Consider the following 14327-nt stretch of genomic DNA (forward strand, 5'->3'; position numbering starts at 1 on the left):
GCACTGCCGGTAATTCAGATGACTTCTAGGCTGGCTGTTCCGTGAAAATGTTTGTCCCCCCTCCGGTGCTACCCAGCTTAAACGTCTACTCTGTGGCTTACCCGGGGGGAGGGTGTTCAGAGCAGAACAGCGCAGTTGCGACAGCGGTACAGCGGACCTCCTCAACCAACCTCAAGCTAGTGTCCCGCCTTCTTTGCTTATAAGCTGCATTGTGATTGGCGACAGCAGAGTTGCAGACCACTATTGGCGGCTGGAAATGTCAGTAAAATAGTTTAAGGAGTTTGGCTGGCTGGAAAGTCTGCAATGTAGGGGATGGGTTGACTGATAGATCCGTACTTGCGACGAAGAAGCGTTTCTCGTGTTGGGAAGAGAATATAAAGACTTACGGGGTTTTTTCGAGCGCTTTCCGTCGTTTTTGTGGGTAAAATCTTTACGAAAGTTGCCACTGACCGTTATCGTCAGTGTGTTTTATGAGAAGGGTTACTGTTTTGGCGGAGAAACTTTCTAAATAAGTGGCATCGAGCCAGGTAAGCAAATATAAATCGACTTCTGCTTTTGGTGTAAATTCTTTATTTTTAACGTAATGTTAATGCACGTCTACTTCTAATATCGATAACGCTGCTGGGGTACACTTGCAGTACTTTATAGGTTCTTAGTTATTCACGTTGGAGAAACCCCCTCTGCTCACAGTGATACATCATTTATTAAAGTGGTAATAACGTTTTTAAGTGTGTTACAGTTCTGCTCGTTTCTTGTAAAATGTATATTACAGACGTAATATTTAAGAGTTTTTGTGTTTGTGTGCTCTATTTTACTCGTCTACTCTCTAACGCCTCGTTTAATAATGGCAGTACATCTGATATGCTTTAAAAAGGGAAGGTGGGCTTTAACGGGATGCCCCTTTGGACCGAGGAAAATTCAGTTCAGTCCTTTCTGTTTTCTTTAAGCTGTCACGCCCATCACCATGCCATCAGTTGGACAGCACACCCACTACCTAGCCTTATGATTCAAGGCTTGCATTCAATAAATTAGGCTTTAATTGGGGACAGTGAGTTAGCAGATTATTAACTTTTGGAGAGTTTTGAATATGGACGCACATCATAATCAATCAGTATTTTATTTATTTATTTTTGCCTAATAACACATGTAGTTGTACTATTGTTTTCATCCACTGCCAGTGAAGGTTGACATGCTTACTGTTTCTCGTTGTTGTCTCAAGGAAGTGCTTCCTTGAATATCATAGGTATGAGTTTTAATGAATGGCACTTTGCTTTACCGTTTGTGCCACCTACTTCCGAGCATAGGGCAGTGGACAAGCTGGGTAGACAGGTTTATTTATGATAACTAATTCTGAGTTGTGGATTTTAATTTGAGAGCTTTAGATTTAGTTTTTAAAGCTCAGACATTGATAGAGGTGTGAAAAGAAAAGGAACACAAAATGTGTGAGACCTAAGCAAAATTTCTAAGTTATGCAACCAACAGATGGGTTGTTTAGACTTTATGGATTCCTTTCATCTGACATAAACAAGCTGCTGTTCTAAAGTTACTCTTGATTAAAAATACAACACAACTATTTCTGTAACAGTACACGTATAATTCTGCAGAGATCTCACAGAAGGGCTTAGTAAGTGTCAGAATAGTCCAGCCATTTCAGGAGAAACGGGATAAGTAGCTTACACAATAAACGTACAACTGTGCCTAAGGGTCATGGAGAACACTTGAAATACTGTTTTGTTTTTTAATTGAGCTGATAATGACTTGGCTATTCTTTGATTTGATTCTCCCAGGTCTTTTACATGCCCAGAAATCTACACCATGCATGAATGCATCTTTTTCATATGTTGTAGAAAGAGGAACATGGGTCTATGGGATATGGGACAGTTAGTTATGTGGCTTCACTGCTTAAAATAGCCACGCAATATTAGTGAGGGTATTAGTGGTTTTGTTTTTTGGGGTTTTTTACCGAAACTAGTGGCTTGCCTTGAACACTGATTTCAGTGAATGTTGGAAAATCCACTTTCTGTTGGTGTTTTAAAATGATGCTTTTGAGAAGGCATTATGTTACTTTGCACTCACCTCCATGTGTATGAATATGGAGCCTACATAGCGTTGATTTGAATAATGCTAATACCTAGACAGATGGAAATTCAGGTCCCGTGTTTTAACCTATTCAGATATGAACAGCACTATTTCAGTGGTATGCTTTCTGTCAGCAGAAGAAAATCTTTACATTTGGAAACAGAAAGTGAAGTTTTGTTTTTTGTCAAGTACATTTCTGTGTCAGCAGATACCAAGCATGAAAGCTTTGTTAAACGTCTCTGCCTATATTTTAAGTTGAACTTTAAGTGTATTAGAGAACACAGTATACACATTCAGTGGAAGGATGTTACTGCAACACTATCCAACATGTTATGTAAGGATTAAACAAAGGAAATGGCTTCCTTTTGGATTTATTGAATGTCTGGTTATTGTTAGTGTACAGTAGAAAATTCTTCAGGGAATGGTGTACCCTTTAGGTGAAAACATGAGAAGGCTAGCAGAACATCTCAAGTGGATCTGATGGAAAAGTTATAGTTACATAACCTAGATAAGAGTTATATCTGATATCAAGTGATTGAAAATAAATGAAAGACTATTACTCAAATTGCAAAGTACAGAAAGTGCAGTGAGATACCTTCGAGGCAAAGTTACCACCAAAGATCATTAACTCCTGTCTGCTCAGGGAGTCGACAGCTGTTCATGTTGGCCTAAATTTCTTGGTGGAGGCGTAGTGTTTCAGTGAACAGGAAGTGACTGTACTGAATAGGAAGCCTCTCATGGGCTTGTCATCGTTTTCAGAGAAAACTTGATATTTAGCTATTTCCCTACAGTTAGTTTTACTGATTCTATCAGGAACTGTGGCAGTATGTATTATCAGTTTGTATTTTTATAGAATTTTTGCAGAATTTATGTTGTCTCACTCATATTTTTTATGTAGGCCAAAGGAGGTGAGTGTCAAGATGGCCCAGTGGAACCAGTTACAGCAGCTGGAGACCAGGTACCTGGAGCAACTCTACCACTTGTACAGTGACAGCTTCCCCATGGAGTTACGACAGTTTCTTGCGCCTTGGATTGAGAGTCAAGACTGGTAAGAAATAATTACATTTCTAGGCTCTGTTGTGAAATTACATTTTAATTCATGTAATTTTCTCTCCCTTTGGATTTGGAGATGGCCACTCATTATGACTTCCAAAATGTTTTTTGGCTTTAACATTTTTTTTTTTTAATTTATTCATTATCACCCTCTTCTTTCCTTATAACACCACCACAGGAATCAGAGTACTCTGATACAATGTGTCAGTGTGCTTGTTAACCCGAGTACTCATTTTTGTGGCAAATGGGGATGATTTTGACCTTAATGTATGAGGAAAAATGAGAAATGAGCACATACTGATCACTTTACCTGTCGTTTACAAGGGCTTACGCTGCCAATAAGGAGTCACATGCTACACTGGTGTTCCACAACCTCTTGGGAGAAATAGATCAGCAGTACAGCCGTTTCCTGCAGGAGAACAATGTGCTCTACCAGCATAACCTACGCAGGATTAAACAGCATCTGCAGAGCAAGTACTTGGAGAAACCGATGGATATTGCTCGCATTGTTGCTCGCTGTTTGTGGGAAGAACAGAGGCTGCTGCAGACTGCCACCTCTGCTACACAGGTTGATACAGCAATATTGACCTAGCTTCAGACTTTATGATGTATAAAGTTAGTACAATGGCTCTACGTAGTATATCTTTTATCCTCTTGCAGGATGGCCAGGCAGCCCATCCCACTGGAACAGTAGTGACAGAGAAGCAGCAGATACTGGAGCACAATCTTCAAGACATCAGGAAGCGGGTGCAGGTTAGTTCCCATTAAAGAGTCACTTACTGTATATTTACGTAATTGGTCTTTCTTGGCATAAATGTATATACGTTATCACCCATTTCTCCACAGGATATGGAACAGAAGATGAAAATGCTTGAAAACTTGCAAGATGACTTTGATTTCAATTACAAGACCCTAAAAAGCCAAGGAGGTATAATTATCTTACTATATTTTTAATGTAATTTTCTTAGCTGTGCTGCGTGTATTAACAGCTAAAAGTTAATTTAATGGTGACCTGTTCACCTTCTTTCCAGAGTTGTCCCAGGATCTAAATGGAAATAGCCAGGCAGCTGCAACGAGGCAGAAGATGGCCCAGCTCGAGCAGATGCTGAGCGCCCTGGATCAGCTCAGGAGGGTGGGTTTTTAAACTTTATTGATTTTAAGCATGTATTATATCAAGTGCTTTAGGTAACATCTAGAAAACAAGGATATTCAAAACACATTATAATGCCTTATAAATGTAAACCTTTGTATCTGTACATTTCAGGGCGTGCAAAAATGTATAAAGAGGCATTTTAGGAAGTAATTAGATCGAAATGAAACAACACCTTTGGACTTACGCTGGCACACCCAGTTTAAGTTTGCTAGCTAGCACAAAAAGCGATAGATGTGGCATTGCGTCTGTGAAACCAAATGTCCATTAGTTTTGCATGCTGCACATATGTTGACCATTAAATTTTGCTAGACAGCAGTGTACTGCACAAGCAACTCCTGCTAGTTACATTCATCAATGGTGAAAATAGAAATTTGGCTAAAAAATGATAAATGCAAGATTGATAAACATCTAAATGTTTAGCTGAATGATAGTAAAGAATAATCTTAGTCTTAAACCTGAATATTAACACAGTCATTGTTTGAATCTTTAACAGTGGTACAAAGTTTGGACCACAGATGGATTATAGCTCTTTATGCCAATGTTTAATGTGTGCTGTGTTTGCTTTGTTATAGCAAATTGTTACGGAGATGGGAGGCTTGCTGACTGCCATGGACTACGTACAGAAGAATCTGACAGATGAAGAACTGGCTGACTGGAAGAGGAGACAGCAGATTGCTTGTATTGGAGGCCCTCCAAACATCTGTCTCGATCGCCTTGAAACTTGGTAAACAGTTCTGAGAACTTACCCCTTTTTTTTTTAATAAAAAAAGACTTAAAATTGGAAACTGGTACAGAGATTAATCATTGACTGTTTATTATTAGATATGTTCACAGTAGGTTTCGCATCATAAATGAATGATTCTGGCCAAGTGACTGTGGACTTTGGTCTCTGCTCTTCTTACTCCCTTCATATAGACATGTGTCTGATTTGCACTTTGTATTATTATTTTAATCAGGATTACGTCCTTGGCTGAGTCCCAGCTCCAAATTCGTCAGCAAATCAAGAAGCTGGAAGAGCTTCAACAGAAGGTGTCCTACAAAGGAGACCCCATCATTCAGCACCGGCCCGCACTTGAGGAGAAAATTGTGGACTTGTTCAGAAACCTAATGAAGAGGTACATTTGATGTTTATCTACTTATACAGATTTTTGTCTTAACTCGATCTGCATGGATTTAAGTCCATAGTCTCTCACAGTTTTTATATTGTAAATGTGAAATTTCAGAAAAATGTAAAATTACTGCTTAGGGGACTTATACCTTTAACACTGCTCATCATGTATTGATGTGATGCTTTTCTGCGTCATAGTGCTTTTGTGGTTGAAAGACAGCCTTGCATGCCCATGCATCCGGACAGACCTCTGGTTATCAAAACAGGCGTGCAGTTCACAAATAAAGTCAGGTGAGATTCAGGATTACAACACCAGATTGTACATTTTTACACTTGGGATTATACATTTTATTGAAACATTTTTTGTGTCCTGTATAACGGGAAGTGTAACAGTCATTTTAATAAGTGAATGAATTTGTTCTGTCTTGTCTCTTTTCTCAAATTTTTAAAGGTTACTGGTAAAGTTTCCTGAGCTCAATTACCAGCTGAAAATTAAAGTTTGCATTGATAAGTGAGTTTATTTATATATTTTTATCATCCAACATTTCTGTTAAGTTTTGACCACTAGGATAGAAAGACAAAACAAATTTACTGCTTTACTCATTGCATCTCTATTTTTCAGGGAATCTGGTGATGTGGCTGCAATTCGAGGGTAAGACTTTGAGAACAAACTTTCAAACCTCAGAGCATTTAATGTGTAGTATTTTAGAAAAGGTTCTTACTTCGTGCTCTACTATGATTTTATCAGATCACGAAAGTTTAACATCCTCGGTACTAACACAAAAGTTATGAACATGGAGGAGTCCAACAATGGTAGCCTGTCAGCAGAGTTTAAACACTTGGTGAGTCAAACGTCTTACCGGTTGAAAGCTATGAAGTAATCTGATAAAGGCCTTCTGTGGAGCACTGACTTCCTGTTTGTTGCAGACCCTGCGAGAACAAAGGTGTGGTAATGGTGGACGGACCAATAGCGATGTAAGTCCTACTTCTTGTTGGACTTGTGTAATGTAGTGAACAAACTGCTCGTTTCAGAATCTTAGCTGTATTTAGCATGTGAAAAATTCTGCTTTATCTGTAATTAACAGTCCTCTTTATCTTGTATACATATAGTTTTATAAAGAAATTTAAGTAGGTTGTTTTTTGTTTTCTAGGCCTCTCTGATTGTCACTGAGGAACTGCATCTTATCACATTTGAAACAGAGGTCTATCACCAGGGCCTGAAGATAGATCTGGAGGTGAGTACTGCCACTGTGTTTCATGAAATGGAACATATTTCTACTTTCACTATTAACCCAAGCAACACTAATAATCAACAAAATTCGAAACACTCCCGAACCATAATGCAGTTTTGTTATATGACACCCAATACAAAGTCAGTCACCAGACAAGTTAGTCATTTATGAAGTCGTCCGCCTCCAGTCACCTTCATCAACCCAGCTTCTACAGGGACTGATTCTGAAAACACAAAATTTCTTCTGTTTGCCCTTTTTCTGACCTGCCCACAGTTAATGGCAGGGTCACTGGCACTGAAAGTTTGCGCTGATTTTGATTTCTTAGAGAATCATATTATTTGAATTTGCAGATACTTTAACAATGCGTTAATTCTAATTTAAAATTAACTTTCAAGTCTTTTTTTTTTTTTTTTTTTTTTTTTTTTAATGAAAATGTGAGAAAATATATGAGAAACAACATAATGTATAAATAACATTTGAATGATGGGTGTTGTTTTTTTTGTTACACACACCATGTTTTTGCAGACCCATTCCCTGCCTGTGGTAGTTATATCAAACATCTGCCAGATGCCAAATGCCTGGGCTTCAATCCTGTGGTACAACATGCTCACTAACCACCCAAAGGTAAGACAGCACCCTCTGGTGGAAAGGGACTAAACTCTGCATGAGGTGGATCTTAACTCAATAGAGTTGAAGATCTGCTTGAGTAGAAAGTAGAAAATGTGTATATTTTCAAAACATTTTGCCTTGGGGGTTCTTTGCACAGAACGTGAACTTCTTCACCAAACCTCCAGTGGGGACATGGGACCAGGTGGCTGAGGTGTTGAGCTGGCAGTTCTCTTCCACCACCAAGCGAGGCCTGACCATTGAACAGCTCACCACATTGGCTGAGAAATTACTAGGTTAGATGACAAGCCCTAAAATATCCAAGACTGTTTAGTTTTTCACAATGCTTTATATTAATCTGATCTGATTTAAATCCTTAATTATCTATATAGGACCATGTGTCAACTACTCTGGATGCCAAATCACCTGGGCCAAGTTCTGTAAGGTACTACAACAAATGGCACTAAATTGTTCAGCGTTATTGTTAGTGATACTTTATTGTTTTGTATGAGTTAATTTTTTTCTTCCACTTCACAGGAAAACATGGCAGGCAAAGGCTTCTCCTTCTGGGTGTGGCTTGACAACATTATTGACCTGGTGAAAAAGTACATTCTTGCACTGTGGAATGAAGGGTGAGAGGTCATGCTTTGTTTACAGTCAAGCCTTCCTTTCATATTAGAACATTTTTTGACATGGAGAAGACTTTCTGTAAGCTGTTAAGCCTGAACCGTGAAATAATTATCAGAAAATTCAAAATGTTTGATACAGAAGTGTGTAATTTAACCTTATGACACATTTAAACAAAAATATTAATTATAAATTAGTGCATACATGTTTTAATTGGTATCTCTTTTTTTAATATAACTTTTTTTTTTGTGCAATAAAGGTTTTTCTGACAAAAAGAAATCTGAAAAAGTCTTGTTTTAAATATGACACACTTGGTGTTACAGGGTTAAGAGTATTTTCATTTCTTCATATGTCTACAGGTATATCATGGGTTTTATCAGTAAGGAGAGGGAGAGGGCTATTCTGAGTCCAAAACCTCCCGGTACTTTTCTGCTGCGCTTCAGCGAGAGCAGCAAGGAGGGGGGCATCACCTTTACATGGGTAGAGAAAGACATCAGTGGTGAGTATTTCAGAACTTCATGCTGTTTTCATGGTCATTTTTTCATGTTCTCTTTTTGCTGTGATGCTGAACTTTCTTGTGTTTATATAGGAAAGACCCAGATCCAGTCAGTGGAGCCTTACACCAAGCAGCAGCTCAACAGCATGTCGTTTGCTGACATCATCATGGGCTACAAGATTATGGATGCCACCAACATCCTGGTTTCACCTCTTGTCTACCTATATCCTGATATTCCCAAAGAGGAAGCCTTTGGGAAATACTGCAGGCCAGAAGCAGCTCCTGAAGCCGAGATGGGAGGAGACTCAACGAGCAGTAAGTTACTGCCTTGTTCTTCAAAGTCTTTATTTAGTTAAAAAGAAAGTCAAACATATTGCTCAGTATGTTTATAACAACATTGAGAGTGTTTTTTTTCATTTGTTTTGTTTTTCATAGTGCTCATTATGTTCTCCAATTTTTTTCCCCTAACAGCTATTCAGCCTTATTTGAAGACAAAGTTTATCTGCGTTACCCCGTAAGTATCTTCCACTCCCTTCTTCTGTATCTCAGAGTGATAATATTTACAGGATGGCCGCATGCCAAACAGTGACCACCACTTATATTAGTTCTTAGTGCTTCCTGTTAATGTTTTCTTTTGTGAAGACTGAGTGATCCTGATTAAGATACAAACTTCAGACTGTTTCATGTGGCAAATGTTACCAAATGTTCAGGGAAAAAAACAACATAGAGGTTTTAAGGAGGAAGGAATAATCATAATGTTCAGAAAAAGGGTTGTGAACCCAGGTGTGTGTAGATTCTGAAAGGAACTGGCTTAGACTGACTTTGTACATGGGCCATCTGGCTGTGTATTCACTGAGCACATGTGAAAGTAATTTATTTTCATTTTCAACATGTGAATAGCCATGTCTCACGCTTTCTGTACGCCATTATCTGACTCACTGGCCATTTCCAAATATTTAGTATGGATTTTTCTCTTATCATACATAGGGATGGGTACCAAAATATGGTATTAAATGGGCACCAGTGCTGAGCGTAAAGTATCAATAACCTTTAATGTTGTCAGTTCTTCTCTCTGGAGAGATTATCATGTATTGTAGTCCCTAGCGAGAAGAAAGTTCTCTTCCTTGGAATCTATAAATGAAGGGCAGGGGCAGCCCCAGAACTGTGCACACACACCCACAGATAGAGTATTAGTGATGGGGGTGGGAAATTTAAGCGTTCATTTTCACTAGAATTGATATGGAAAGTGCTCATTACCGCAAGTACAAGAAAGCAGATATGCCAATACATCAGCGGCAAAGAGTTCACATATAGAGTTCATTATAACTCAGTATAGAATAATGGAGAAGTTGTAAAAAGTAACCACAACCCAGCTAACTGTAATCATAGATTTGTTGATTAATATTAATCTCAAATGGTTAGGGTTTAGGGCGTTCGCTTCAAAGGGGTGTCCACTGTACTGATAACAGTGGGGCAAAATCTAAACAATACCCATCCCTAATCACAACTGAAACTGCTGTTCATTAGACCATATTTAGACCGCAAAATATACATTAAAGTCTTAAGGATGAACAAAAGGAAGCACAAAGCAGCATTTTAAACTTCTAAATTTTTACTTCTACCAGTTAGCAGAGAAAAAACATGAATGGAATTCCCATTTTAGAATATTCAGTATTCACGATTAATATTTATTGACAATTATCAAATCTTTCCTTAATGTCTGAGATGAGCACAAAATGAGAAAGGCAGAGGAGCGGGACGTTAGCTGCAGGTGAGTTTTATAGAGTGAGGTCGACTGACACGAGGGGAATGTAGAAACAGGTCATCCACCTTGTATGCTAGTAGGTTTGATGGTGAGGTTTGCTCAGTGAGATCCTGACCTGTCTCCGTAGGTGTCCCTCCGTCTTCATGGACTTGCCGGACAGTGAGCTGCTTGGGAACGGATTCCCAGGGTAGGCCACTCGGGGGGAGTTGGCATGTAGGGCTGTGTGTGCATTTTGTCACTTTGTGTGTTTGATGGGTAGTAATTTCACCTACATAATTCCTATTTTGAGTCCAACATACAGGCATTGTTCCTAATACAAAAGTAGCTCCCTGCCTTTCATCAGTCTTTCACTTATTTCACCCCCTACTCTTGTTTCCTGCAGGCATTTCTTCATCATTCCTCATCCACATTGCTTTGTAGGGCTTAAATGGTCCGAATTAGATGTCATAATAGTTTGAGTGACAAGTGATTCAAATAATATAAAAAAGTAAAACATTCAAAATCAATTCCATAATAAAGTGGACAAGGCAGAGGCCATGTGAGTTTGGTGGGAGAAAAAAGACAAAAAAGGGGACTTTCTTTTCTGAAGCCTTAACAAAAGACTGTGGTGGCCTGTTCGATCCACTTAGTCCTCTGTACTAACCAGTTGTTGATTGAAGTGTAGTTGCAATTAACATCCATTCAATTTTCCTTCTGTTCAGTTGAGCACACTACTGCCTGATTTAAAGCAAAAAAACCCAAACCAAAACATTAAACATCCTTTGGATTTATTGACCTATGCTGTTCTTTTGCAACGATTGTGTGCACAGACCAATGTTAAATCATCTGCCAGAGTGTGATGAGACAGAAGGACATTTGTTTATCAAAGCAGAATCACAGCTCCTTTTTTAAAAACTTCTGATAGCTGCATCACATTTCCTCATCACTTTTCTTACCACAGATAGTATTTCATATTTGATTTGTATAGCCATTGCCAGGCATAATACTTAATATTATACTCTTTATTCTGTTGTTTGTTTTTCACAGCACAAACTCTGGAAACACCAGTGACCTGTTCCCCATGTCACCCCGGACCCTTGACTCCCTGATGCACAACGAAGCTGAAGCTACTCCAGGGCATATGGGTGAGTCTACTTACACACACACGCACACGTATTTGTACATTTCCAGGGCTTTACCTTCTCACCCCAACACTTATTTATCTTTACAACCACGTGTCAGACCCTTTGAAAGGACTTAGACTTCCCAAAATGTCCTTATGTTCAAAAGATGTTCTTACTATAAGACCTAATCTTTATGCATAAATGTACTTCATTCGGCTGAAATATTAATTGCTTTATTTTTGTTTATTTATTTAATCTGCAGATTCACTCACTTTGGAAATGGATGTAGCATCGCCTATGTGAAAAGAATCATCAAGTACTTCAGTCACTTCCTTCTTTGCTGGGTTTCATATTATGTTAGAGAATTTCTTGATTTCTATTTCCCTCCACACATAGTGTGCCTGTACAGTTTGTTTCTTTTTCTATGTAAAAATTTCTCACTTTCACACAATATTGAGGTAGTTGATCTTGGAAGGTTTTCTTTTGAAACAGAATCGGCACTTACTCTTTTTTTTAATGGTTCTCCTTATAATTAATAGATATTTTTTTCTTTTTTTTCAATTACATTAAACATTTACGCATGAGTTATGGGTTGTTTACTTTTTGAATAGCTATGAATAATGTCTTCTTTTATTTGAATGACAAAATGTAATGAGAGTAATTGTTGTATAAGCTAAGCTTTTTCAGTGTCCCTGCCAAACGCAGCATGGTGTTGTTGTTTCACCCTGTCTTGGTTGTATAAAACGGTTTCTGTTTCATTACGCTTTTTACACAAATTGGAATATTTCTTGTATTTGTTTCAACCAATCAAGGTGTGTAAAGAGACAAGAAATTTCTGGCAATTGTGAAATTATTTTCACGTAAAGTTCTTTTCTCCTTTAGCATTGTGAGAAGTTCTGAAATGCAGCTTTTGTCAGCTCACGGTTTGAAATGTTTCATTTTAATATTGTACAATTTAAGCCACATGTTTCTTTGTCTTTTAATGAAGCCACCTATTAATGGTGCCAGAAAGACTAGCACAAGCAGCGATCCCTCTGTAAACCTTCACATGATTTTGCTTTGTGTAACTGTGTGATATTTTGGTGTCAGACCACAGGGTGCAATGTGTGGTGGGGTCATTCAGTATTTGGCGTGTTATTTTTAGTGGAATAGACAACTCAAAACCGAGCCTGTTATTGCCACAGTGTAAATCTGCTGTCAGTTTGGCAGTTTATCAGCAAGAGTTACTGAATGAGAAAACGGCATTGTGCTCAAAATGTAAATAAACCATTTTAATGAATTACTCCTCAGCCAGTAGTGTTGTTTGTTGTGTTTGAAGGAGGAATGCCAGTAAAACAGCCTACGCTGAAATATAAATGAGTGTAAGTTGTCCACAATTGCTTCATAGTTCATGGAAAGCTCCTTCATTTCATTAAAGCACTATCTTAATTGCATAAGACTAATTTAGGAAGCCAGTAACAATGGATGGTGTCACTACCCTATATTTACAGACAGGTGTTTAATATCCTGGAGAAGTGCTGCAGGTATCTCTGTAGCTGATATATTTATGCTTAACCTTCGCCAACTCCTTTTTACACATCACACACCTGCCTGAACTAAAATAACACTTACACTTGAGAAGTCCACACAGTTATTGTGCCAAATATGAAGCACTTGGCACTTTGTCCTTGCTGAAACATCAGAGGTTTTCTGAAAAAGATCATAAAGAAAGGTTAGCACTAAAAACAGTCAAGTAATATAACCACAGACTTGGGAGGGAAAAGGATACTTTTCACTTTCATCTATCCAATAAAGTCAGATCAGTTCTGCAACCCCAATTCCAAAAACATTGGGTTGCTATGTAAAATGTAAGTAACAATTCAATCTTTTAAACTCATTTTATTCACAGTAGAATATATAAAACATCACTTTTTTCACTTGGTGAAAGATCTGGACACAGGCCATTTTAGCACCTAAAAACACCTAGAAATATGTAAGGCTTTCTCTAAAAAACACAGTGTCTGGATGGGAATGTATGTTGCTTTAAAACCCGTCTATACCTTTCACTCCGATACCATCAAAAATGTATCCTTTTGGACTGAGCGCTGATAAAAAAACTGGATGATCCTTCTCAAGTATATGACGTTCTTTTCCAAAAAACAATTCCAGATTTTGATTTATCTGACCACAGAGTAATTTTCCACTTTGTCTCAGTCTGTTTTAAATAAGCCTTGGTCCCAAAAGATGGATGTTGTGGTGAACTATGTTCACAGACAATGATTTCTGGACTTGTTCCAGTGATTACAACACAGAACTTTGTCTGTTTTTATTGCAGTACCCCCTGAGGGCCTGAAGATCACAGGGATCCAAAACTGAATCTTGTTTGCAGATTCATCCAGATTCTTGCAATCTTATGAAGATATTAAAAGTGTTCACAATTTCACATCCAGGGAAATTATTCTGAAATTGACAATTTCAAAAATAGTTTGATGCACTTTTCTGCAGATTTGTACACCTCTTCTCATCTTTGCTTCAAAGGCATTCTGCCTTTCTAAGATGCTCTTTTTATAGCTTACTTATCTGTTGCTAAATAACCTAATATATACAGGCGCCACAAGACAGGCTGTGTAAAGATGCTCCTGAGACAGTCCAGCACATAATAGCAGGGTGCAAAATGCTAGCAGGCAGGGCATACATGGAACGCCACAACAAAGTGGCCGGCATAGTATACAGAAATATCTGTGCCGAGTATGGCCTGGAAGTCCCGAGGTCGAAATGGGAGATGCCCCCGAGGGTGCATGAGCGAGCTGAGATCCTGTGGGGCTTCCAGATACAGACGGACAATATATGTATATATATATATGTATATGTATGTATATATATATATATATATATATATATTACCGACACTAACAAGCTGATCTACAATACGGCAGCAGTGATCACTGAGATGCTTGGCTACAAGTTGAACAGCCACAAGGGGCAGTACCCTCCATGGAGAAGGAGGCTAGAGGGCAAGATCAAAGTAGCACGGAGGGAGGTTAGCCAACTAACGGAGTTGCAGAAAGGTGCGACAAAGAAGGTGCATAAGAAATACTGCAAGCTGTCCATACCTGAGGCCTTGGA

At 38.5% G+C, this 14327-nt stretch overlaps 1 protein-coding gene across 2 annotated transcripts; it reads left to right on the top strand.

The window, feature by feature from the left end:
* The first annotated feature begins 280 nt into the window (after positions 1-280).
* stat3 (signal transducer and activator of transcription 3 (acute-phase response factor)) lies at positions 281-12511 on the top strand. Of its 2 annotated transcripts, XM_013269621.3 has the most exons (24): positions 281-527; positions 2978-3127; positions 3457-3700; positions 3793-3885; positions 3979-4060; positions 4164-4264; positions 4858-5009; positions 5242-5400; positions 5592-5684; positions 5845-5904; positions 6016-6045; positions 6142-6235; positions 6321-6368; positions 6545-6628; positions 7151-7249; positions 7392-7527; positions 7624-7676; positions 7769-7863; positions 8218-8357; positions 8448-8669; positions 8826-8868; positions 10247-10306; positions 11146-11243; positions 11485-12511. In XM_013269621.3, the coding sequence occupies exons 2-24, from the start codon at positions 3000-3002 to the stop codon at positions 11523-11525; spliced, it is 2355 nt and encodes a 784-aa protein (XP_013125075.1). In that variant the 5' UTR covers positions 281-527; positions 2978-2999; the 3' UTR covers positions 11526-12511. The 2 variants fall into 2 exon arrangements, with proteins under 2 accessions (XP_013125075.1, XP_013125076.1); XM_013269622.3 differs by lacking the exon at positions 10247-10306.
* Positions 12512-14327: the final 1816 nt, after the last annotated feature.

This window comes from Oreochromis niloticus, linkage group LG4, assembly GCF_001858045.2.
Source record: "Oreochromis niloticus isolate F11D_XX linkage group LG4, O_niloticus_UMD_NMBU, whole genome shotgun sequence".
Classification (NCBI taxonomy): Eukaryota; Metazoa; Chordata; class Actinopteri; order Cichliformes; family Cichlidae; genus Oreochromis; species Oreochromis niloticus.

What these genes read in the sequence shown, in the direction of transcription:
- stat3 (XM_013269621.3), top strand. Translation starts at nt 3,000, where the DNA reads ATGGCCCAGTGGAACCAGTTACAGCAGCTGGAGACCAGGTACCTGGAG. An exon ending in TGCTCACTAACCACCCAAAG is followed by an intron (nt 7,250 to 7,391) that starts GTAAGACAGCAC and finishes TTCTTTGCACAG; the next exon opens with AACGTGAACTTCTTCACCAA. An exon ending in AAGTTTATCTGCGTTACCCC is followed by an intron (nt 8,869 to 10,246) that starts GTAAGTATCTTC and finishes CTGTCTCCGTAG; the next exon opens with GTGTCCCTCCGTCTTCATGG.